Source organism: Eriocheir sinensis, chromosome 26 (assembly GCF_024679095.1).
Source record: "Eriocheir sinensis breed Jianghai 21 chromosome 26, ASM2467909v1, whole genome shotgun sequence".
In the NCBI taxonomy this organism is placed as follows: domain Eukaryota; kingdom Metazoa; phylum Arthropoda; class Malacostraca; order Decapoda; family Varunidae; genus Eriocheir; species Eriocheir sinensis.
This window is the reverse complement of record NC_066534.1, coordinates 7,838,457-7,863,914: the sequence shown is the minus strand read 5'-3', so window position 1 is coordinate 7,863,914 and position 25,458 is coordinate 7,838,457. Positions and strand designations below refer to the sequence as shown.

At 41.8% G+C, this 25,458-nt stretch overlaps 1 protein-coding gene across 4 annotated transcripts in view; it reads left to right on the top strand.

The window, feature by feature from the left end:
- LOC127003736 (integrator complex subunit 3-like) overlaps positions 1-25,458 on the top strand; it is a 141,927-nt gene that overhangs the window by 94,243 nt on the left and 22,226 nt on the right. For 3 of the 4 annotated variants that reach the window (XM_050870701.1, XM_050870700.1, XM_050870703.1), the window contains one exon: positions 15,853-16,330. The exons of the other annotated variant lie outside the window; for it this stretch is intronic. In XM_050870701.1, coding sequence (XP_050726658.1) covers positions 15,853-16,330 — 478 coding nt within the window. The remainder of the gene's footprint in view (positions 1-15,852; positions 16,331-25,458) is intronic. 4 annotated transcript variants of the gene reach the window in all.

The following is a 25,458-nucleotide window of genomic DNA, read 5'->3' as shown; positions in this document are numbered from 1 at the left end:
GACATGGAATAAAATGCACATAAACAATTTTTCTACTTAGGTCATGTTCCCACCTTCATAACTAAAAACTTTGTGGGTCAACGTTTCAAGGTAGATGTATTTATAATAGCAGAATTTTATCAGGATTCTTATGGTTTCTTCAAATCTCCAATCGGACAATTAGCACCATGAAATATTTGCGGAAAAGTAAAAATATTGAGTAGTGGAGGAGGGAACAGGTCCAGCGGGGACGGAAGTACAACTCCTGTCCTGTCCTGCACGCTGTCCTAGTCCGTGCCTTCATTTCCTTCTGAATCCAAGTCTTTTTCGCTCATCACTTTCTCTCGCAAAGTGCGGAGTGCTTTCTGTTTCACTCTCACTACTACTTTTCACTGTCTGAATACAAGAGTGGGTAATATTCCTCAGGTTTCAGGGGCCTCCGAGCCATTTCGTATTTACGTCCTTACGTAATTCACAAAATATAATACGCTGCTGCGTGTAAAGAGAAGAGAACACAAATTGCACCCAATCAAATCACTGTATTGCACGATATAACACTATTATCACTGGGCCGCGTGGGCGTGCTAGCCCACAAAAAGTTTGAAGCCCACAGCAGTGAGACAGGCAGCTTGACTGATGAGAGAGTGAACGGAAACTGTCAATGTTTTCTCAACCGTGCTCAAATCTGTGGACGTGGAGAGGGTTGCCAATTAGTCAGTTTCGGAGAGGGTGAGGAAACTTGCCCTCAAACAAAAAATTACGCCATTGGAGTGAATATAACTATTTAAAAGTAATATTTTTGTTCAAATTGATGTCAATGGCATCCCGGTGCACTTTGGCCCTAAAAAATTTTACACGCCATTAGCGCAAGGGGGTTAACCACATGCTCCCTCTACCTAGTCTTGGTCATTGGCTGTCAACTAGTCAACAGACTCACCATTGGTAAACAAACCACTAGAGTAAACGGGTCACCCTCCACATGGGGCTGTTGGTATGGTATGGTGTACGTGTGTATTGTATGGTATTTTACAATATAGTGCTGGTCCAGTAGTATATGATAGACCTGTACTACAAGTCAGGAAACAATCAACAAAACATCTTAGTAAAATTAGTAAAGGTCAGGATATATATATATATATATATATATATATATATATATATATATATATATATATATATATATATATATATATATATATATATATATATATATATATATATACACACGTATATATATACACCGTATTTTGCGGTGTATAACGCTCACCTTTTTCACATAAAAAATGCCTGACAGTTTACCCCTGCGCGTTATACGCTGAAGGTACAAAATTTTAATTTTTTTTTTTTCTTTGGGGTGTTTTAAGGGTCTTTTTTACGTCTTGTCCAATAACAGCTGCAAACTTACCTTTATTATTGTTTATGATCCTTCGTAGTCCATAGCTGTCTTATAATATGTTACCATAGAATTCAGGGCGATCAAATAACTACTATACAAAAATTAAATTGGTGGAGGATCGCCCATGCCTTGTTGTTATCCTGCTTCTAAGTTGGGCGCCAATACGACCCAGCCGCCATTTGCATTGTTTTGTATGACTAAGGTGCACTGTTGCCAATTCGAGCAGTACGAGCTACATAAAAAATCATATTGGAAAAAAAAATATCCATGTGTTCATTATTAATTATTAATATTAGTGAGAATAATGGGGTAAATATGATATCAGAAACTGTACATCATGAGTCTTGTAGAGGAGTTATTTCTCGCAACACCAGCCCAGCGGCCATTTGCATTATTTGAAAACCACACAACCACACCCATACAACAAACAGCTGCGTGCCGCATGTCACCAGAACCTTGTGAATTGTGTCTTGCCTAGTTGTATGTCATAACCTATGAGTGATGGTGAGAATAATATGCTAATTATGATCTCAGAAGCTGTACATAATCAGTATGTACGAGGACTTATTTCTCACAACACCAGCCCGGCCGCCATTTGCATTGTTTGAAAACCACACAACCACACCCATACAACAAGCAGCTGCATGCCGCGTGTCACCAGAACCGTGTGAATTGTGTCTTGCCAAGTTGTCTGTCATAACCTACGAGTGAAGGAGAGAATAATATGCTAATTATGATATCAGAAGCTGTGCATCATCAGTATGTACGAGGATGTATTTCTCACACCAGCCTGACCGCCATTTTCATTGCTTTACTCAAAGACACTTGTCAATTCAGGCAGTACAGGTTACACCAAAAATATAAAAATTTCCAGAAACTGTACATCATCAATGTTCTTTAACTACATACAGTATAGTCTCTAGGATTGCGAGTTTCAAGTTAGCGATTCACCAAGTTTGCGATAGGGATCCAAAAACTTCAATTTTTATTGAAAATTGAAATTGCGATATGACCCGAACTTTGCGGGTGGCACTCATGAGAAAGTGGTGGTTTCTGCTCTAGTTAACGGGGAGGAGGGAGTCGTGACGTCAGGGCGCACTGTGACGTCACCACCACAACACTGTATTCACCTCACCCCCGCAGTCCCACCCAACTAAGGATAGTTCAGTGAAACGTCATCAACTCAGCCATGACATCACTGGAGACCCACATGTATGGCTGCGGCCAATAGTTCAGTGAAACATCAACTCTTCCATGACGTCACGTGTTCTATGATGTTACGGCAGTGACACGCGCTGGAGACCCTCGCCAGCAAAATTCTCATTTGAATCTTGGTTTTATTCAAGGATTTACACATCATATTATGAAGTGTGGTGTTCTCTGAAACCTCAATCCAGTGGTGCTGTGGCCACGTGTGGGTCTCTAGTGACGTCTGTTTACATGTGACGTCACGAGCGCAGTGCATTGTGGGAAAAACAAATGCTTAGCGAGCTATCCTTTATATGTCTCATTCTTGGTCCCACCCACACTTCTAACCCCACATCGTTTGGGCCCTCAAAGTCCCGGTGTGGCGCTCTCCGTTCGCTCTCGGTCCCCTGGCACTTCCGCCATGCGGTGGATTTTTCTGGCTTCAAGCATAATAACAGTGAGCTGCAGGATAGATTATTGCAGAGAAGAGTGAAAGGGTTGGAGAGTGATTTTGAAGTGAATTGAGTGAATTGAAAAGGGAGAGAGATGAGGACAAGAGAAAGATAAGTGATTTAGAAGCAAGGGTAGGGGAGCTCAGGGATCAGCTGATGAAGTGCACTGAGGGGGTGAAGGTGAGTGTGGATTCGGTGGAAAAGTTAAACAAAGAGCAGAATAAGTGGGAGGAGGAGCGAAATGATGAAAAAGTGGAAGTGGAGCAAAGAGTTAAGAAGTTGGAACAGAAAGTTGACGGTGGTGGAGAGATGATGCAAGGGGGGAGTGTGCAGACCTTTAAGGAGATTATGGAGGAGCAGCTGGAAGAGAAGATGGCTGAGAAGGTGGTGAAGGTGATCAAAGAAAATGAGGCACTGGTAAGAGACACAGTCGACAAAAAGAGCGTCATTCTGTTCAGAGTTAAGGAGAAGACCCCTAGTAAGGCGGTGAGGGAAAACAACTTGAGAGATGCAGTGAAGATGGTCGTGCAAAGGGTACAAGAAGAGGGAAGTGACCTGGTGAAAGAAATAGACGACTCATAGAATTGGAAAATTCAATGGAGAAAGAGAAAGACCAATTAAAATACGATTTAAGGCACAGAGTGAAGCAGAAGAAGCCCTGGCAGGAGCTTGGAAACTGGCAGGAGAAGGAGACACCAAAATAATGTGGCTGAGAAAAAACCTGAATGAACAAGAGAGTTAAGTTGAATGAACTTAGTTTGTGATTTAAATGAGAAGAGATTGGAAGAAGAAAAGAGGGAGTTTTTTTGGAGAGTAATGGATATGAAAGTGAAAAAGTGGTTCATAGGGATGAGAGGAAGGAGGGAAAGAATCTAAAAAAGGAGAAAGGGTGGAAAGTGACATAAACGAACATTAATGGAATAGTTTCATCATGGATAGAGTTTAACGACTATTTGAGAGACAAAGAACCTGATATTGTGTGACCCAATTGAAGTGGTGGGGATTGGAGAAGGTGCATACAACATATGGAGGAGAGACAGAAAGAGAAAACAGGGAGGTGGTGTGATGCTGATAGTCAAAAAAGGCATTAGGGTGGAGGAGGTGATTAGGGGTGAAGGCTTGGTGGAGGTGTTGAAAGTGAAAATTGTGGTAGCTGAAGGAAGAAAGAGGCATTATGTAGTAGGGTATGTGTCCCCAAGAACAAGCGCATGGGAGTTGCAAGAATATGAACAAATGATACAAGACACAGTGAGTAACCTGGATGGAATATTGAAGGGAGTATGAGGGAATAATTATAATGGGTGATTCAACTGCAAGGAGTTGGAATGGGAGGATTGGCAGATGCAGGGAGCAGACAAGTCATGGGGAGGAAGACTCCTGCAATTGGCAATGGAACATGTGCTGATTCAGTGGATTAAGGAACATACCAGATTTGGGAATGAAGGAGAGGCATCAAGACTAGACCTGGCATTTAGTAAGGAGCCAGAAATAATAGAAAATCTTAAAATAGATTGTCCAATAGCGAAGAGTGACCATGTGGTTGTGGAATTTGAAGTATCAGAAAAAAGAACAATTGACCGAAAAGAGGATCACAAAATTGGGAGAAGCAGACTTTGTTAGCATGAGAACTTTTTTTTGAAAATGCAGATTGGAGTGGGCTGTACAAGGCCAAGAGAACACAGGATAAGTGGGAGGAGTTTTTAACCCCTTCAACACGAGGACGCGTATACTGCGTCCTTGTGTGCTCCGTACCATATCCGAGGACGCATATACTGCATCCTGGCTCGCTTTAGCAAGCACACGAGTTATTTCATCCCAGATATTGTACGATTGTTTTTAGGATGTAGGTCGAATATGATACGGTGTCTTATTTGACTCAATGCTGTTATTGTGTAATAACGTAAGTGTGTCTTGCACACATATGTACTTGACAGTAACAATCAATTCTAACAGAAAATAACAAAAATAATAAGAAAGAAATGATACAAGTGTGTGTGTGTGGAGTTCCTCTTCCCTCGAGTTGCCAAGTGGCTGGCTATATAGTGCATTGTCTCACCACCCCCTCGGCTCTGGGATGCAGTGTGAGGCTCATGCGAGAGCTTCGGCCTATCCCTCGCATCCATCCCGCTGTATGTTCTTTCTTTTTTTTTTTCTTCTTCTTCTTCTTCTTCTTCTTCTTCTTCTTCTTCTTCTTCTTCTTCTTCTTCTTCTTTCCTTCCTTCCTTATACCTCATGTCTGCAGTGTGTGTGTGTGTTTTAGAACTGCATTTATGCAATCTGGCATACTGTCAGACAATTTTCTGAAATACTCCAAGTCTGTTTCATCCCACAGTGTGAGAAGTTTTTCAGTTAGAACAGCGACACTTGCCACTGGGAGTTTGCCAAGTTTTGTTTCTAGTTCATTCCATAAATTTTCTATTGGATTTAGGTCTGGACTGTGCCCTGGCCACTCAACTAACTGAACCCTGTTCTCTGTTAACCACTCTTTCATACGCTTTGCCCGGTGGCATGGAGCACCGTCCTCTAGGAAATAAGCGTTCTCGTGTAACTCATAAAATGGGAGCATGTGATCTTCCAGCACGTTCACATACAGGGCAGCATTCATGTTTACATTTTTATCTAAAAAGTACAAGCCAACACTTACTTTTTAACCACTGAAGGAACCCCACACCATCACACCTGCTGGAAACCTTACTGTCTTCACCGTATTCTTGCTGTTGTAATGATTAGCACCCACAGGACGTCGCACCATTCCCTGTCCTTTTGAAATAGTTTTTAAGGCAGATTCATCACTTAAAACAACTTTATGCCAGTCTGCTGAAGTCCAGTGTTTGTACCTTCTGCAGAAATCAAGCGGCTGTTTTCTCATTTTTTCGGTGAGGAGAGGTTTGTGAGTGGCCCAGCGACATGGCAGCTTGAAATCTTTCTGTAGCCGCTTTTGAACCGTTCTCACTGCCACATCTCCCAGCACGTCCCTATGCATATCTTTCGATTCCTTGGCAGTGATGAAAGGGCCCTTCAGCACTGCATGTCAGCGCAGCATGTCAGTTTTCTGACCTGTTTTGCGTTTCCTCCCCGACCCCTTCTTTCTCTTCAGAATAACACCTCCGAAGGCACTGGCTGATTTCATGATATTATGAACACACTTCTCCGATCTTCCAGTCCTTCTTGCTACTTCTCTGTTGCTGTGGCCTTCGCGAAGTAAAGCCAGTATGACACTTTTTTCCTCCATTTTCAGCTTGGCAGGTCCCATTCTGTAGCGAAGGGTGAATTATATCATGAGAAGAGACGAGCGACGTTTGAGGAAATGGGAGCGGAAGCTGGAAGTACCTCGCCCGAACACGGGGGGTTGTTTTTGCTCCCACACAGCCTGCCGAGCGGTTACTGGACCAGTGGCCCTCGCTAATCTGTTACATTGAAAATTGAAAGCATGGAGATGCCAGGTGGCCATATCAATAGAGTTTTTGTGACCGCTGGTGCCTAAACAAGAGCATAATGTTGTGTTGGAAAAAAGTTTGTTACCGGCAGGTGCTGACGTTTTTTCCGCGCCGACTATATATATATATATATATATATATATATATATATATATATATATATATATATATATATATATATATATATATATACATACATACATACATACAATAGAGCCCCACTTAGCACGAGATCAATTAGCGCGAACCGCAATTAGCGCAAGCCACCATCTACCAAGAAAAAAATTAATTAGCGCAAAAGCCTCAGTTAGCGCGAGCAGCCACCACGACTGAATTTTGAAAATTGCGCCAAGCCGCCATGATGCGCGGCACAAGCCGCCATGATGCGCAGCACAAGCCGCCATGATGCGCTGCACAAGCCGCCATGATGCGCGGCACAAGCCGCCATGATGCGCGGCACAAGCCGCCATGATGCGCGGCACAAGCCGCCATGATGCGCAGCACAAGCCACCATGATGCGCAGCACAAGCCACCATGATGCGCGGCACAAGTCGCCATGATGCGCGGCACAAGCCGCCATGATGTGCGGCACAAGCAGCCATGATGCGCGGCACAAGCCGTCATGATGCGCGGCACAAGCCGCCATGATGCGCGGCACAAGCCGCCATGATGCGCGGCACAAGCCGTCATGATGCGCGGCACAAGCCGCCATGATGCGCGGCACAAGCCGTCATGATGCGCGGCACAAGCCGTCATGATGCGCGGCACAAACCGTCATGATGCGCGGCACAAGCCGCCATGATGCACGGCACAAGCCGCCATGATGCGCAGCACAAGCCGCCATGATGCGCGGCACAAGTCGCCATGATGCGCGGCACAAGCCGCCATGATGCGCGGCACAAGCCGCCATGATGCGCGGCACAAGCCGTCATGATGCGCGGCACAAGCCGCCATGATGTGCAGCACAAGCCGCCATAATGCGCGGCACACGTCGCCATGATGCGTGGCACAAGCCGCCATGATGCGCAGCACAAGCCGCCATGATGCGCGGCACAAGCCGCCATGATGCGCGGCACAAGCCGCCATGATGCGCGGCACAAGCCGCCATGAGGCGCGGCACAAGTCGCCATGATGCGTGGCACAAGCCGCCATGATGCGCGGCACAAGCCGCCATGATGCGCGGCACAAGCCGCCATGAGGCGCGGCACAAGTCGCCATGATGCGTGGCAGAAGTTGCCATGAGGCGCGGCACAAGCCGCGAGAGCCCTTACTTTAGCAGATGACTCCATGTTGATACAGGGCAAGTGCTTTGTTTACGTTGTGGATGTGGATACGGGCAACTGACCTTGGCCGTGTGTGACGCACACCCGGAAAATTTGGATTTGTCGGTTGTCCAAGTGTGATACTGCCTTATGGCAGCGAGGCCGCTGACCGGGTGAGCGCCGGCGATGACGTCATCGGACTCCCAGCGAATCACAAGCGTGTTTTCAGAGCTCAGCCAATCGTAGTTTTTTTTTATTTTTAATGTGAGTGATTATTTTGAGTAATTATCAAACCCAAAAGTCAGACCCACGTGTGCACCAAATAATTTTATTCATATTGGTTACTTTATTCAACTAGCGTGACCGCGTTCATCCACCTAATTCTCGCGCTAAATGGGGCTCTACTGTATATATATATATATATATATATATATATATATATATATATATATATATATATATATATATATATATATATATATATATATATACACACACACACACACACACACAGTGGTACCTCGTGATTCGAACAATTTCCAATTTGAACACATTTATCAAACAAATTTTGTCCTCAAATTCGAATGTGCGTTGCAATTCGAACACAAACAAACGACTGCAGACGAAGCCACCATTGTAGCCAGGTCGGTGAATGTGATACCACGGACTTCAGCCTCAAAAACCACTAACCCGCAACTGCCATTTTTTCCCGCACACTCCCTTGAAAAATAGCCCAATTGCGTGGGATAACAATGTGTTTAACAGTAGTACATACCACTACTTCAGGTAAAATGACACTGGTCAGGAAGAAAATTAAGTGACTTAATGCCTGTACCTAAACAAACTAGTGGATGGCTGTACATCAAACCTGACAACACGCGCAAGACACGCTATGTTTCCTTAGTAGACAGGGATCATTGAGGTAAGACAGACCTTATTCATAAAACTGTTTAACCTTGTTTGATTGATAAACACAAACAATTTCTGGATAATACCACAGAGTTATATACCTAGAGTGCGCGCTCCTGTGTTGTGGGGTTGGCGGCGGTTGAGGCAGGCTACCCTGGCGCGGCAGCCATCTTGGGAAGCCCACTTTCCCTCCTGGTGCACCCACATAGTTACCAGTTTCCGAGCAGTTTTCAACATCTGTATATTTCACTATTGGGATGTTTCGCATACTGAAGTAATCAGAAAAGGATGTAGATTCAGGAACTGGGCTTGAAAAATTCATATGATGAAAAATAACTGAGTACGATAGAGTTGAAGGGAAATAATGTGAGAAAACTTTTATGAGCAACTTTATTTATCTTTCATTTTCGTATATTTGTTCATGTTACTGTTGCATATTTATGCTTATATGATGCAGATTTTTTATCAGGATTACGATGGTGGCCTTATCTTTTCTCAATATCATTAAATGTAGCCTAATGAGATGCGTTAATAGTGCAAGTAAGTTAGGCTACATATATGAAAGTATTACATACAATATCGATATATGTTTGCCAAAGAATGCATTTTATATTACTCTGAAGCAAATTACTTGTGAAATGATGTGCTATTTTCCTTTCTGCGTTCCTTTTCGGTGCGTGTACGGCATCTCCGTGCTGCACACTGCGGCATCTTTTGGCGACGTTCTAAGATAAATATGATCACTTTACTTACTAGTAAAATATTGCAACAGATGTATTGTTATTCTTCCTTTTATATTAAAAAATGTAGCAAACCAACTGGATTGCAAGACTTATGGTTTTATTGTACAAACAATTACACTGCAGTTAAAGCCTGTAACGAAAGAAGCGTAGCGAACATAACTACAATGCCTACTCATGTCAAGTAAAGCTATACAACAAGAAATCCTTATACACAAAGCTATATAACAAGAAATTCTTACAGATAATCCCCTTGGTTCTTTTGTGAGACTGGCAAAACTCAAGATCCCCAAATAATCCTTACAATAAAGGAGCATGAGGAACCTACGTTCACATGGCGCAGGGTGAACTGATGGGAGTGACGTCACACTGGACAGGGAGCTCTAGAGCTCCCTGTCCTGGGTGACGTCACTAATATAAAGTACTGGCAAGGGAGTTTTAATGTTAATCAGTAACAGTTTATAATCTCACTATCACCATAGGGAAGTAGACGGGAGTCGAGAAACTTTCGTCTTTGTTTACCAGTCTTATTTACTTATTATCTCTGTTGTTGTGCTATTTTCATTTGTTATTATACAAAATATCACTCAATGATACACAATGTGTAAGTAGTTAGCAGTTTAGTACAGTTAACCCTTTCATTGCTAAATGCTCGCAGCGAGCACTAGTGTAACTTGCCAGTGGTGCTAAACACTCACTGCGAGCTCCAGTCGCACTCAAATTTCCCGCGTATGAGAGTGTTCCAACACTATTTCTCACACCACAGCATTGCCAATTCAGTGGGATTTCCACGAAATTTGGTGGAAAATCATATCAGCCTAGCGCGGAAAATCTACGGATGAGCAACTGGTGGATGTTGTTGTCCAATAAAGCGGCATTTTTGCATAGCTTCACCTATCACATGACTGATATTTTCACCAAATAGTTGTAAATTTTGCAGTTAGCAATATTACTCTGCCAACACCCCATCATCAAAAGATCTAACTCAGTAGTTGCCTTACGGTTGACTGTCGCACACGTGTAAATGTACGTCTTCATAGGCAACACCCCCTGAACGTGCCTGTACATTCGCAGGAGAGGCTTACATTACCAAATCTTACAGATTTTTGCCTCCTCTTTCCAATGTTTTGTGTTGTTTTTTTTTTTTTTTATTTTCGAGATACGGAGGCTAAAAGAGCGAGCACTAGCGTCACTTGCTGGTGGTGCTAAAAGCTTGCTGCGAGCGCTAGTTGCACTCACAGCAAAAAACACCCCAGGAACGTGCCATGCCTGTGCATTCACAGGAGAGGCTTACACAACTGAAACTTATAGATCTTGGCTTCCTCTGTCCAATGGTGTTTTTGTTTTGTAGCTGTGATGAATAGTTTTTGAGATACAGCGGTTAAAAGAGATCCCCTACCCCCGCTGGGGTGCCCGAGCGCGCCTGAGGGGATAGTCTCATTGCGAGCGCTTAGCAAGGAAAGGGTTAAATGTCATAATAATGAACATATTTACGAAAAAGTGAGAGCACACTTACCTTCACTTTGATGTTGCGGGCTGGAGTGGGCTCCCTAAGATGGCGGCCGAGGTACTTCCGGTTGCCGCACCCGAGTGTCTGGCTCGTGCTCTAGGTATATAACTCTGTGGATAATATTGATGAGATGTTGAAAAGATTGATTATTATTCTATATTTACAAGTGCCTGTTTTTCCATTTTGCACTTGTCTTTTAACATTCTTACTTTACATACGAGTTCAACAAACACTGAAGCACATTCAAGTTTGAAATTTCACACTTCCTTAGGTTTTAAAAATATATTAGAATATTACAACAACTAATGATGAAGAATAATAATGAAGAAATATGATGCATGAACTTTATACCCGTTACCTTTCTGAATGTTGATCTCTGCCATGTTTGTTTACATCTCAAAGCAGTGCCATTGAGTCTTTAAGACAGACCAATTCTGGTAGGTCCCAGCAAATATTAAGTGTTTAAATGTATTCATATGAGTGATCTGGCCACAGGGCACAACATAAACCCATAAAAATGTTAAAAATATATGAGGATTTTGGGGCCTGGAACGGATTATTTTTTTCTACATTGATTTCAATGGGATAAATTGCTTCCTAATTCAAACATTCTCAATTCGAACAGCCCAAATGAACCAATTAAGTTCAAATCACGAGGTACCACTATATATATATATATATATATATATATATATATATATATATATATATATATATATATATATATATATATATATATATATATATATATATATATATATATATATATATCCAGTCATACCTTGGTATATGAGTGCCTTAGTTTCTGAGCGTTTTGATTTACGAGCAAAAATAAATAAATATCACAAGAAATGCCTTGGTTAATGAGCGGTGACTTGGTATTTTTGCCACCTCAAAAGTGGGGACACAGGCTATAAGGAGGCCATCAGATTCAAGCGCGTACATCTTTCCAAGGAGGGGGAGGGACGTTATGATGCGTATTTTACACATATTTCAGGATAACCCTTGACAAATATATTTTTACGGACTAGTTTTGTAGTTCACCGAAAAATGCGCTCACTACAGTTGAAAAAAAGAAATCTGTAGTAATGGTGGGTATCAATGAAGAGCACATGCCGATCAAACATACAAGGGAAAAGAAATAAAGGAAGGAAGTGGAATAAGTAATTGAAGCAATTCAGGAAGAAGATCATGAGTTGGTAGGAGAGATCGAGGAAGTATTCAGGCTTGGAAAGTACGAAGAAGGAGCCCAATGACCAGTAAAAATTAGATTTAGGTCTCAAGCTGCTGCAGAAGAAGTGGTGGGAAAGTCATGGAAGTTAGCAAGAACAGAGGCTTACAAAAAAGTCTGGGTAAGAAAGGACAGAAGTGTGGAGGAAAGGAACACGATAAGAGAATTGAAGAATCAAGCCAATGAAAAGAATGAAGCAAGGTCAGAGGAGGAGAAAAAAAAGTTTTTCTGGAGAGTGACAGACATGGACCTAAGGAAGTGGTACAGAAGGGAAGAGGAGACAGCTTGAAGGTGCCATACACTGATGTGAACGGGCTAATATCGTCAGTGTCAGAGATAGATTACCTGAGAAAGGAAAAAACAGATGTTATGGGGATTACGGAAACAAAATTGTCTGGTAGTATAGATGCATTTAACTTAGGGGATGGTAAATATAATGGATGGATGAGAAATAGAGAAAATAAACAAGGAGGAGGAGTGATGCTATTGATGAAAAAGAATGGACAGTGGAGGGGGTCACCTATGTTGAAGGGGAAGTGGAGGTCTTGAATGTGCGAGTAAGACTGCAAAGGGGAGGATGTAGAAATATTGTAGTGGTGTATGTCCCCCCAAAAAAACATCTCATGGATGGAAGAATTGTACAAGAAGAAGCTGGAAGATACAATGGATTGCCTAAGGAGATTGCTGGAGGAGAAAGATAAGATTCTGAGAATGGGAGATTTTAATTGTAAGGAAGTGTCATGGGAAAACTGGTCAATGGAAGAAAGTGAAGCTTCATGGGGGAACAAAGCTTCGGAATTGGTTATAGATAACTTCCTCATACAGTGGGTGGAGGAAAATGTGAGATTCAGAGGAAACGACAAGCCATCTTAATCGGACTTGATAGTCACCAGGGAGCCGGATATCATTGAGGAGATGAACTATAAGAGCCCAATAGGGAAGAGCGATCATGTCCTTATCGAATACATATTTAGAGGAGGTAGAAAAATCAGGAATGAGGACTACAGGAAAGAATGGTTCAACTTCAATAAGGCAAATTTTGAACAAATTAAGAAACATTTTGAGGGATTTTTTTTTTTTTTTTTTTTTTTTTAGGTTGGCGATGTGGAGGAAAAATGGGCTATCTTTCTATGGATTTACAACGAAGGAGTGGAAAAGTGGGCACCAAGGATGAAAGTTGGCCAGAAATCAAGAGAAGAGTGGTATAATAGAAAGCATGTAGAAGCCAAGCAGGATAAGGAGAAGGCATGGAACAAATGGAGAAAAACTAGGAGGATAGATCTATGGAATGAGTACAAAAGGTAGAGGAATGCATATGTCAAAATAAGAAGAGAAGAAAAAAGGAATTTTGAGAAAAATATTGCGGATAAGTGCAAAGACCAGCCAAAACTGTTTTATAAGTTTATAAATGGAAAGCTGAAAAATAGAGATGAGATCCAGGAAGTTGAAGTTAATGGTGAAACTTTTGATAGTATAAATGAAATAGTAGAAGTGATGAATAATTGTTTCCAAACAGTGTTCACAAGGGAGAGTGAGTTTGAAGGTGTAGATGCAGTGCTGGAGGATAGAGTTGGACTGGAAAGGATTCAAACATCAACAGATGAAGTTAGAAAATTATTGGAAGAACTGGATGTGAGGAAATCAGCAGGACCAGATGGTATATCAAATTGGGTGGTAAAAGAGTGTAACCAACAAATAGCTGGAAAGCTGAGCAACTTGATTAATGTCTCACTATCACAAGGGAAGGTACCAATGAACTGGAAACGGGCTAACATCGTCCCAGTATATAAAGGAGGAAGTAAAGAAGATCTGTTAAACTAAAGGCCAGTTTCATTAACAAGTCTAGTAGCCAAGATATGTGAGAAAATTGTAAAAAACAGATGGGTGGAATATTTAGAAAGCAACAGTTTATTAACGAATAGTCAGTTCAGATTCAGAGGAGGACGATCTTGTGTAACTAATCTGATCAGCTTCTATTCAAGAGTAATTGATATAATATAGGAAAGGGACGGTTGGGTGGATTGCGTGTATCTGGACTTACAGAAAGTGTTTGATAAAGTGCCCCACAAGCGATTAATATGGAAACTCAATCATGGTGGAGGTCTGGGAGGTTCAATGTTGGATTGGATTATAGACTTTTTGATGAAAAGAGAAATGAGAACAGTAATCAGGAACAATAAATCAAGCTAGACAGAAGTGACTAGTGGAGTCCCCCAAGGATCAGTGTTGGCTTCGATTAAGTTTGCAATATATATAAATGACATGACAGAAGGGGTGACAAGATATATGAATATGTTAGCTGATGATGCTAAAATAATGAGGAGGGTGGCTAATGAGGAAGACTGTGTAGCCCTAAGCCAGGATCTCAATAGAATAAGCGAATGGTCATGCAAATGGGAAATGACATTCAATACAAAGAAGTGTAGTGTGATGAAGTTTGATAAGAGCAGTAGACGAATATCAGGGAACTACTATCTGAGTAATGAAAGAATCATGAAAAAAAATGAGGAAAAAGATCTGGGAGTGATCATAACAGACAAGTTATCCTTTGGAAAGCATATAAATCGGATAACTAGGGAAACATACAATCTTCTTAGAAACATAAAAGCAGCATTTACATATCTAGATGAAGAAATGGTGAAGAAACTAATAACATTGATGATACATCCAAGACTAGAATATGCAGCATTAGTGTGGTCACCTAGTTTGAAGAAAGAAATTAGAAAGTTGGAAAAAATACAGAGAGCAGCGACCAAACTAGTGGAAACTCTGAGGGAACATATTTATGAAGAAAGACTGGAGAAATTGGGATTAACAACACTGGAAAGAAGAAGAGAGAGAGGGGACCTAATCGCATTATACAGGATACAAGAGGGATTAGAGAAATTGGACAGGGAAGACTTAGTGGTACGTGAGAGGAGTGAGACAAGAGGGAATAGTAAAAAATTGAAGAAGAGCGTCTGTAGGAGAGATGCCAAGAAGTACAGTTTTCCATACAGAAGCTTAACAACATGGAACAGACTTGACGAGGAGACTGTGTGTGCAAAAACGATTCATGAATTTAAAGCCAAACTGGATAAGCGTTATGGAGACGGGACAGCACGAGCCTAGTACGGCTCTTTTACTGTATTTTACAACTAGGTAAATACACACACACACACACACACACACACACACAAAGGTTAAAGGAGATGGACCTACTAACACTGGAACAAAGAAGAGAAAGGGGAGACCTAATACAAATTTATAAATTATTGATTAGAATGGAAGAAGTAGACAATGAGGAGTTACTACTAAGAGAAGGAATAAACACCAGGAACACAAGAGGACACAGTAAAAAATTGAGGAAGGGAAGATGCTTGAGAGACATAAAGAAATATAGCTTCCCACAAAGAAATATAGAGGTTTGGAACAGACTAAGTGAGGATGTAGTATCGGTGAAGAGTGTGCAAAATTGTAAGGAAACGTTGGACAAATATAGATATGGAAACGGGACCACACAAGCGTAAGCCCAGGCCCTGTAAAACTACAACAAAGTAAATACACACACACACACACACACACACACACACACACAATCATTGTTTGTTTGCTCACACATTAACTTGATCATTCAATCTGAATCCATAGATGTGGCTTGTTATTTAAGCTTGTGTTGTTTTGTATGTATGCATTGCCACAGTGTGGATTATTTTTACATCTGTGTTATGCATTGAATGCAAGAATGTTGATAACATTTTTCCTACAGGCCAACTGGAATTCTTTTACGAACACTGTTGCTGCGTGAGTTCAGGATGGAGGACCCCACCGTGGTGACCATCCTTCAGTATTGGGTCCAACGTTATGAGGACAAGATGGCGAACCTCATAAATGAAGTGGTTAATAATAAGCCCCAGCCGTCACCAAACAAACGCAAAAGGAACCAAAGTACAAAAGCCAGTGCAGTGCCATTGGACCAAGTCTTGTCACACTTGAACCACCTGAGGACCGCTTGTGGCCAAACAACATTTTTTGCTTTAGAAACCATGCAGGACATTCTGCAGACAGCCCAAAACCAGTGTACTGAAACTCAGAAGAAAAAATATGGTGATTTGTTTGCACTTATCGAGGAAGAGGAGGAGGAAGAACCAGCGCCAGAGCCTCAAAGGAAACCCAAGTCCAGTAGAGGCAGAAAACCCAAAGGACGAAAAAAACAGGAATCAGAAAGTGAAGAGGAAAGCAGTGAGGTAAGTTCAGAACCTTTTCTAATACCTAATAGTGATCACACATCCTTAGATCATCTTCATTCTGATTTCCTCATGTCACTTCAGCATGTAATATATATTTTACAATTATCCCCTGCTATTGCGCCCTATTTGTTATGAAACTGCGCATGATAGCAGAAATGCATGATAGTTGAACTGAAGAATCAAAGGAATAATTTTAATTGGTTATTAAGTGGCTGATATATATATATATATATATATATATATATATATATATATATATATATATATATATATATATATATATATATATATATATATATATATATATATATATATATATATATATATATTGCTTATTATACCTCTCTTTTCACATTTTCCCACCAAGCACTGCACCAACACATTATACTTATAGCATTCACAACACCACCTTATTTTACTCAGTGAAAATGAAGGGATTCTTGCAAGGTTACTCAGCCACTTTTATTACAAAAAAATTGGGGCAAGTTCGGTTCACTTGTTAGCCGTACAACTCGCCGCAGGCATTGGGGGAGATGATCCAAATCGCACAGTCTATCAGCTGAGCTCAACTAAAATGCCTACCAACAACAGCTCCCTCACAATATTCCCTCAGCACCTCTTATAGGCCTCCATTTACCAGAAACAGCAATCAAAGTTGAATGAAACCTTTATAAAAGGTAAGAAGGTGCAGCAGAGGTGACAATGGCCACACCCATATAGCTACGAGGCCTCCTTTATTTACAAATGTTGCCACCCCGCCCACACAATCTGGTCAACAATTTATAGGGGCGTTTGGCTAATGGCACAACTTGTTCACTCAGTTGCCAATCGTTGCACATCTGGTGGCCATTTGGCCAATCGAACACAGGGTAGCTTTCACTTGTCAGTAGAGAGACGCACTTGACTGTATAGCGTGAGAATGACAGGATCATTGACCAATCACTGAGAAAAGATGGTCGATGGCAACAACAGTCAGCTGCCTTATACTGCAATGCCTGGTCAATTAAAATACAGCGATGCACCCTGGTTTTGTTTAAAGTGATAGTGCATTTCAGGTGCATGACAGCATGAGGATGGCAGCTGTTAGGGTGCACATGATGGCAGTGAATCACAATAATTAAAGGAGTGATAGCAAGGGGGTTGGGTGTATATATAGTTATACAGTTATACCCTGCTTTACATAATTTTGTTTTATATCAAATTCAAACCTACACCACTTTTCTGGACTATTTTTTCGTTCAGCGGATGCCATTTTGTCCGACTTTACATCACTCAACAACGTAGCCTATGCCAGATGACCAAGACCAAGACTGTCCGGATCAATACCATATTGTACTATATATACAGTCAAGTCGCGGATTCGTAAGGCGCGGTTTCTTATGACGCGGTATGGTTTCAGAACCTTATGTTCAGATCACACGGGTAAAACCATCTATGACGCGGTTCGTGGTCTCCCCTGCCCGGACCGCCCCGGGTCCTCTCGAACATGTGACACTGCAGCCCGAGTTGCCAACTCAGACCACCCGCTGCAGCTCGGTTTGGAGAGGTGGAGCGCCTCTGTGCTGTGATGACATCATCAGCAAATATGGCAGCCCAAACAAACATATAAGTGCTTCCATTGCATTTCACCTCTCTGTGCCACCATAACCACTGCAACTTTCTTTTCATCCTCTGTTGCAAGGAGCTCGTCGCCCAGAAAAGCTTGTGATGCATGTTTAAACGTCGTCAGGAATATCAGCGGATGCCATTTTGCTGCCAGAACAGCTAGTAAACGTCGTCACTCAATGGCAGCAAAATAGCGTCTGCTGATCTTCCTAACAGCGTATACTAGCTGTTCTGGCAGCAAAATGGTGTCCGCTGATCTTCCTGACGACGTTCAAACATACATCACAAGCTGTTCTGGCTGACAAGCTCCTTGCAACAGAGGATGAAAAGGAAGCTGCAGTGGTTATGGTGGCACAGATAGGTGAAATGCAATGGAAGCACTTACATGTGTTTGTTTGGGCCGCCATATTTGCTGATAATGTCATCACAGCACGGAGGCGCTCCACCTCTACAAACCGAGCTGCAGCGGGCGGTCCGAGTTGGCAACTCGAGCTGCGGCGTCACGCGTTGGAGAGGACCCGGGCGGTCCGGGCGGCCCGAGTCGCTCTCTCAAACACTGGTAGCTGCCCCGCATGCATGGCGCCTCATCTTGCCTCATCTCGGCGTAAGGGGTAAAATGGTGACGGGCGAAAAAAAGTGTATGTATTTTCCCCATACGTGAGTGTAGGTGCAGGTGGGGAAAAATAGTGGTAGGCAGGAAACAATGAATTTTCCCCGTGTGTTAGCACAGGTGGGATAAAATGGCAGCTAGCCAGTACCAAATTGTATTTTCCCCATACGTATTGAGTGAAAAAGTGGGTGTTGGCGGTGGCAGAGCGGATAAGGTGGTTAGCGTGGGGTCGGACTGAACAACATCAAAAGGAAGATAATTCCTACCGGTGCACTCGGTCTAGAACGAACGGAAAAAAAAAAAGGGGGTTGATTTTGGCAAAATGGCAAGGGCCAGAACCAAATTGTATTTTCTCCATAGGTTTAGTTATTCCAATGACGCAGTTTTCTATGGCGTGGCCGTTGCTCAGAACCAATTAACCGTGCCATATGCGACTCGACTGTACCATACAACACACATGTATACCCTACTGTAATGACACTATAGTCGGTTTCATTTCATCTGTTCACTTACAGTGTTTGAAATTTGATAGATGTGGCACATGTCATTGGCTATGCATGATGTATATTCTAACTCTTTTATCTGTAATATACATGATAATTGTAATGAGCTGCAGGAAGATTTAAATAAGATTCATGTATGGAGTAAAGCAGGGGCGGGCAACCTCCAGCCCGCGGGCCATATCTGGCCCATGAAGACCTGGCGTCCGGCCCGCCACCCTGCCAGGCATTAACATTGCAATCCAGCCTGCGAAACCCAAGGAAAAAAAATGCCAAACAGCATCTGCTGGCAAATACTGTTTGGTAAGCATGTACTCCTCACCTCACTCTGCGAGAGTTGTTCTTTTAAAGACTGTCTCCTTTTTGAGATCTGGTTGTCCTATTTGATTCAAACAAAAAGATACAGGCTGAAGCTGTCTTGTGGGGCCATGCTGTCCGTGTCTGCGACCTGCAGCAGGAGAACGCCACTTTCCTCTGTCAAAAGAATCTTCCCCATGCTGATCACCTTGACCCGCAATGGCTATCTGGCCTGGCCCTACTCAGACATCACTGGCAGGAGATCGCCACTTTCCTCCGTCAGAAGAATCTTCCCCATGCCGATCACTTTGACCTGCAATGGCTCGCTGGCCTGTGCCTACTCACAGACACCATTACATCCAAATGTTCTTAACCCTCTCGCGCACGATGACGCGTTTCGCGTTATCAAAGGTAAAAGGTCCTGGCGCACGATGACGCGAAACGCGTCATAAAAGTTAAAAAAATAATTAAAAATTAAGTTTTCGGTGGAAGTGCGTCAAATTTGGAGCGTCATTTGTTGGGATAAGTTTCTTAATGGTAACATATGGCAACCTTTCTAAGGGGCGTAGATGAGGAGCATGGAGCGATTTTTAGTTGTTAGCCTACTCTGACGGGAGAGGAAAAAATAGTTTTCTTGGTGTAACTCAGGAACTAATAGGCATATGAAGATTTTCAGGATGCCATAAGAATCCTCACTAAATTCCGCTTCGAAACTTATATTTGGCTAAAAAAGTTGGCCCACAAAATTTCGAGATAGCAGGTGGGGAAGAGTTGGTACTTAGGATTTATTGTCTACAATACTCTATACGGAGACTTGAAACGAGTTTCTATTGTTTATATATATTTTTTGCTCTATTTTTATTTGCGGATGTTCTAGTACAAGTCTTTATGAAGCCTTTGATACCAAATTTATTGGGGTACGATATATCTGTGATGGTAAAATACGTATGAGAATGTAGAGTTTCGCAGCGGCAAAAAAAGGCTGGTCGGGCCAGAGAGATGCATGGTGAGTGGAAGAGTAACTTACTGGAAACTTACTGTGCGCGAGAGGGTTAATGTGAAGCTGCAAGATAAAGGCATTCTCCTGACAGACATGCACGCACACATCATTGTCTTCGAGATTGAGGTTTAGACGTGATCAGTTGTCGGATGTTAAGTTTGAGTATTTTCCTTGCTTTGCTGCAACTACTGTTGTGAGCTGCTCTTTTCCGAAATGAAGGACATCAAGTCTCGACTTTTCTCCCAACTCTCAGACCTCCACCTCAGTCACACTATTCTGCATGTTGTCCACCTCATCCACCGAGTTGGACATTGAAACTTCATGGCAAGCAGCACCAGTCCCCAATACAGTCTCCAATACAGAATGAATCCATATTTTAAGGGGGAAATTCGGCAATTTGGGTGAAAATTGTCGAAATTTTCAAACTTCGTGTATGGCGGCGTCACTCTTCACCCAACCGGGGTGACTGGTTGCCAGGCGCATAACGCCGCATAAAGCGGATTTAAATGGCTGGACATTTAAATGCCTTCGCTGCAGATATGCCCTCTTATCCACTAAGCTTTGTTTTCCTTGTATTTCTTTCGTTTTTTCTGCTTTTTTTCGGAATTTTTCTGATTGATAGCGGTGTACGATACTTTGGGTCTATCTGGTGAGAAGTGGGAGCAGGTGGCGTACCGCATGGCCTCGGGCTCAGTGCGTGAAATAAGACGGGAGTGGGTATACGTACTCTCTTCACGTCATTCTCTATCTTCCATGGTGATGATTTTTGTGCGCTTGTTTTGTCGTACCGACTATAGTAAGTGACAATGCCATGTACGAGTGCAAACAGAAAGTCGAAAAGTGAAGCAGGCCGCCAGAATATATTGAAAAGGTGGATTAAATGTGACGATACGCATCAGCCACCCTCCCAGGAGGGTGTCAAAGAGTTCACAGCATATACGCCACGGAAAGCAGTAAAGAAGTCAAAGAAGAAAAGCAAGACAACACCTGGCCCTGATTACCAGCCTGGTAATTTCTAAACAAACTGTCCTGGCAACAATGAGGTGGGGTGGGCTCCACTGAGACCCAGTGAATATGTTATTTTCATTTTAGATATATATAATATATCAAAAATATGTTATATAATCTAATATGATTATAACACGGGACCAGGAGCCTTGGTTTCTTTAGAGGTCTACCAGGCAAGGGAGAACTCACCTTCCGTAGGGGCTATACAGGTGACATAAACGTGATGTAAACATGGCCTGAACTACCTAAACAACCACTACCAACCTTCCAGGAATGTCCGAAGAGTTATATAAGTAAATATTTGGATTTGGTGCATATTGGAGTGATTGTTATGGGGTATTGAAGATGTTCACACAAAAATGCGTTTTTCTCAAAACTTGTTTTTGGCACACAATGTTTAATAACTCTGTCAGTAATTGACCAATTTTAGAAATTCAAGTATCAAAATGATCACCACCCTCGTGTTTAGTAAACGTACTATTATCACTCATTAATTTCCTCAAATAAACTTATGACAAATTTATAAAACTCGAATTTTTGACGAAATAAAAAGGTAACATTTGCGGTGTAATAAATTTGTTGTAACTTCAGCTAGGTGTACAAAAATAGTAACATAGGTACTTTATTGTGTATATTATCTGTGATCAAAAGGAAATTGCCATACTATTCATAGTTTTAAATTTATTACGTAATTTTGAATGTCTTTCGTCAATTCCAAACATAACGCACTGCACAAAAACTACGGCAGCTTTCTTTACCATATTACTGGTATAGAAGCACTGCATATTAATACACATTATGTAAAAATATTATTCACCTAGGTGAGAAAATAAAGGTAGGAGGACCCAAAAACCGATATCAGTGCCAAGCGGCCGAATTTCCACCTTAAAGAACGGATGGCAACCCTAAAATTTCTCTGGCCTTCCATGACTGACAGCCACTACCCGATGCTGGTGAAGGCAGGAGGAAAGGGGGAGAGATGTTATGACGCATATTTTACATGTATGTCAGGACGACCCTTGACAAGCATAGTTTTATGGACTGGTTTTGTGGTTCACCGTAAAATGCACTCACTACAGTTTTAAAATACTGAATTTTATCTGCTTAACCATTCAGACAGGCAAATACAGAACAACTGGCATTCTGTATTTTAAGGAAAGGGTGGCAAGTTTGCAACCCTAAAACCGTCATCTGGCGGTCAAGAAAAACCCTAGACCGAGCAAGAATTTCCCCAAATCTTGCAAAATTCTTATGTTTCTTGTTCCGCTGTGTCAGATTTTCAAGAATTTCCCCCATCTGTTCGGGAGTTTCACTTTCTTGTTTCTAACAATGATGATGTTTTCATAACGGGAAGTTCTTACTTATCCTACAGTGATGCTTTAAAATGGTCTGTGGTGCAGCAGTAACACAACAGTAACCTCAGAACTTTATATCCACCCCCACCTGGCAGGGTTACCCATAGGAAGCTCAGGAAATGGTCATCACCATAGGCCTGTGGAAGTGCGGCCAGCAAGACAGTGGCTGTACCCAGCCCCACCACGGCTTGCACGGGACCCTTGATTCTTGCCAAGAATTGGGGGAAATTCTCAAAAATCTAACACATCAAAACAAGAAACGTAAGAATTTCGCAAGATTTGGGGAAATTCTTGCTCAGTCTAGGGTAATTCTTGATGGCCAGATGACAGTTTTGGGGTTGCAAACTTGCCACCCTTTTCTTAAAATACTGAATGCCATTTGTTCCGTATTTGCTTGTCTGAATGGTTAAGCAGATAAAATTCAGCATTTTAAAACTGTAGTTGGCGCATGTTTCGGTGAACCACAAAACCAGTCCATAAAATCATGTTTGTCAAGGGTCGTCCTGAAATATGTGTAAAATATGTCGTAACATCTCTCCCCCCTTCCTCCTGCCTTCACCAGCATCGGGCAGCAGCTGTCAGTCATGGCAGACAAGGGAAATTTTAGGGTTGCCATCCGTTCTTTAAAATACGGATTTGTTCTGTATTGGAGAAGGGGATTTTTCGTTCCTTATTTTTTTTAGATCAAAGTGGCAGCCCTAACAGAGACTCTCTTTCCATTGTTTTCTGCTTTGAGCACTCTCATCTTGAGATGAACATAGGGAACCCATGATCACATCTTCAACTTGTACAAAGAGACACGCCAGTCCGACTTGGTCTGCTAGGCTGATGCAAGCCGATAGTCGGTCGGTCTGTGGTCACTCCTCGGAGAGATGTACGCACAACCCCAACAGCCTACATATAGCCCATGTCCTTACCCTTGAGGTGGGAAAAAAAAAAAAAAAAAAAAAAGACATACAAACAGGATGCCCGTATACCAAGTCACTTCGTAAACCAAGGCATTTTTTGAGATTTTGTTTTGCTCGTAAATCAAAACACTCATAAACTGAGGTTTGACTGTACATGAAATTCTGGTGATGGTGTATTTATCTAGCTGTATTTACCTAGTTGTGGTATACGGGAGAGGAGCTATGCTCGTACCGTGCCGTCTCTATATCTACTAGTATCCAACTTGGCCTTAAAATCAGTTAAAGTATGCATGTGGAAGAGGCACCATGTTAAAATTTAACTCACTGGTGTGATGGTGGTTGCCCATCACCATGGCAACCAGAGGCTGAGCACTGCCATTCTCCCCAACTTTAATAAATATCATAATGTGTTACTATATAATCACTTTATTGACTCTCACAAAAAGTTGACTATTTTCCATTACATTTACATACTGGATTGATATATAAGACTCTTGTGGTGTAAATATGTTCTTCATTTGAATGGGAATCAAGTGGAGCAAAATATTTAATTAAGTGCACTAAAAAAGCCTACTGTAACTGGAGGATAGGAGAGCGGATAAAAGGAGAAGGGTGAGATGGCTAGCAGAAACTGTTGCAGTTACCCGGTGCAGTTGGTTAAAAAACTATTCTCGGTTGGTACTTGTGGACTTCTAACCCTCTGACCTTGTCCATTAAATCTAAAATCCATTACAAGTGGGTCTGTTGTACCAAGGGTTAACTATATATATATATATATATATATATATATATATATATATATATATATATATATATATATATATATATATATATATATATATATATATATATACAGTCGTCCTTCAAATAGTACAGTTTCCAATAGTACAGTTTCGGTTTTATACGGATTGTCATAGATTTTTTTAGGATTCTTAAATTTCCCGCTCATCGCACCAAGTAGCCATGGCGTGAATGGCAACACTGTTCTACCAGACTGCCACCCATGCGTATCCCCTCAGTCCGTGTGTGTGCACAACATCAGAAACACTGTTCTGCCAGATTGAAACCTATGCGCTTTCCCTAAGTCTGTGTGTGTGCACCTTGCAGAAGAATTCAGATTTAGAAGTTATGTTTTGGTATGAGTTAAGTTGCGGTAGGGAGAGCTTACCACATGAATCCGGGTCCAGCCTGGCTCAGCTTCTACTCGCCGGCCAAAGTTGCCAGTTATGCGTTTTTTGCTGTAGTGTTTCCACGCTGGGCAATGGAGCCATCCTGGAAGCGCTCGCTTCCACATTGTCAGCGAGCGGGCCATGTCAAACACTCACACTCTCTCTTACTTTCTACCACAGTTTCAATTGCTCTCTAATTCATACTTGAAATAAGATACGAAACAGTAATTGTGGAGATTGACTCCGTGCCTCCAAAATACGACATTACGCCTCCATATTATATAGTTAAGGGACGCATATTTAAACTGCTCCAACTGAATTTTAAATATCCTGACCTCTAATTGTCCCCTTCGACACTCCTATCGTGGTAACACTACACTGTGACTGCAGCAGAAAATGCATAAATATCAACTTGGGCCCGTGGGTAACAGCTGAGCCAGGCGGGACTCGGATTCCATAGGAGTGCTCAGGAGTGTTTCTAGGGGGGCACTAATTTTATACAGATTTTCGAATAGTACGGGAGTCCTGGGTCCCTAACCCCCGTACTATTTGAGGGACGACTGTGTATATATATATATATATATATATATATATATATATATATATATATATATATATATATATATATATATATATATATATATATATATATATATATATACGCTATACAGTC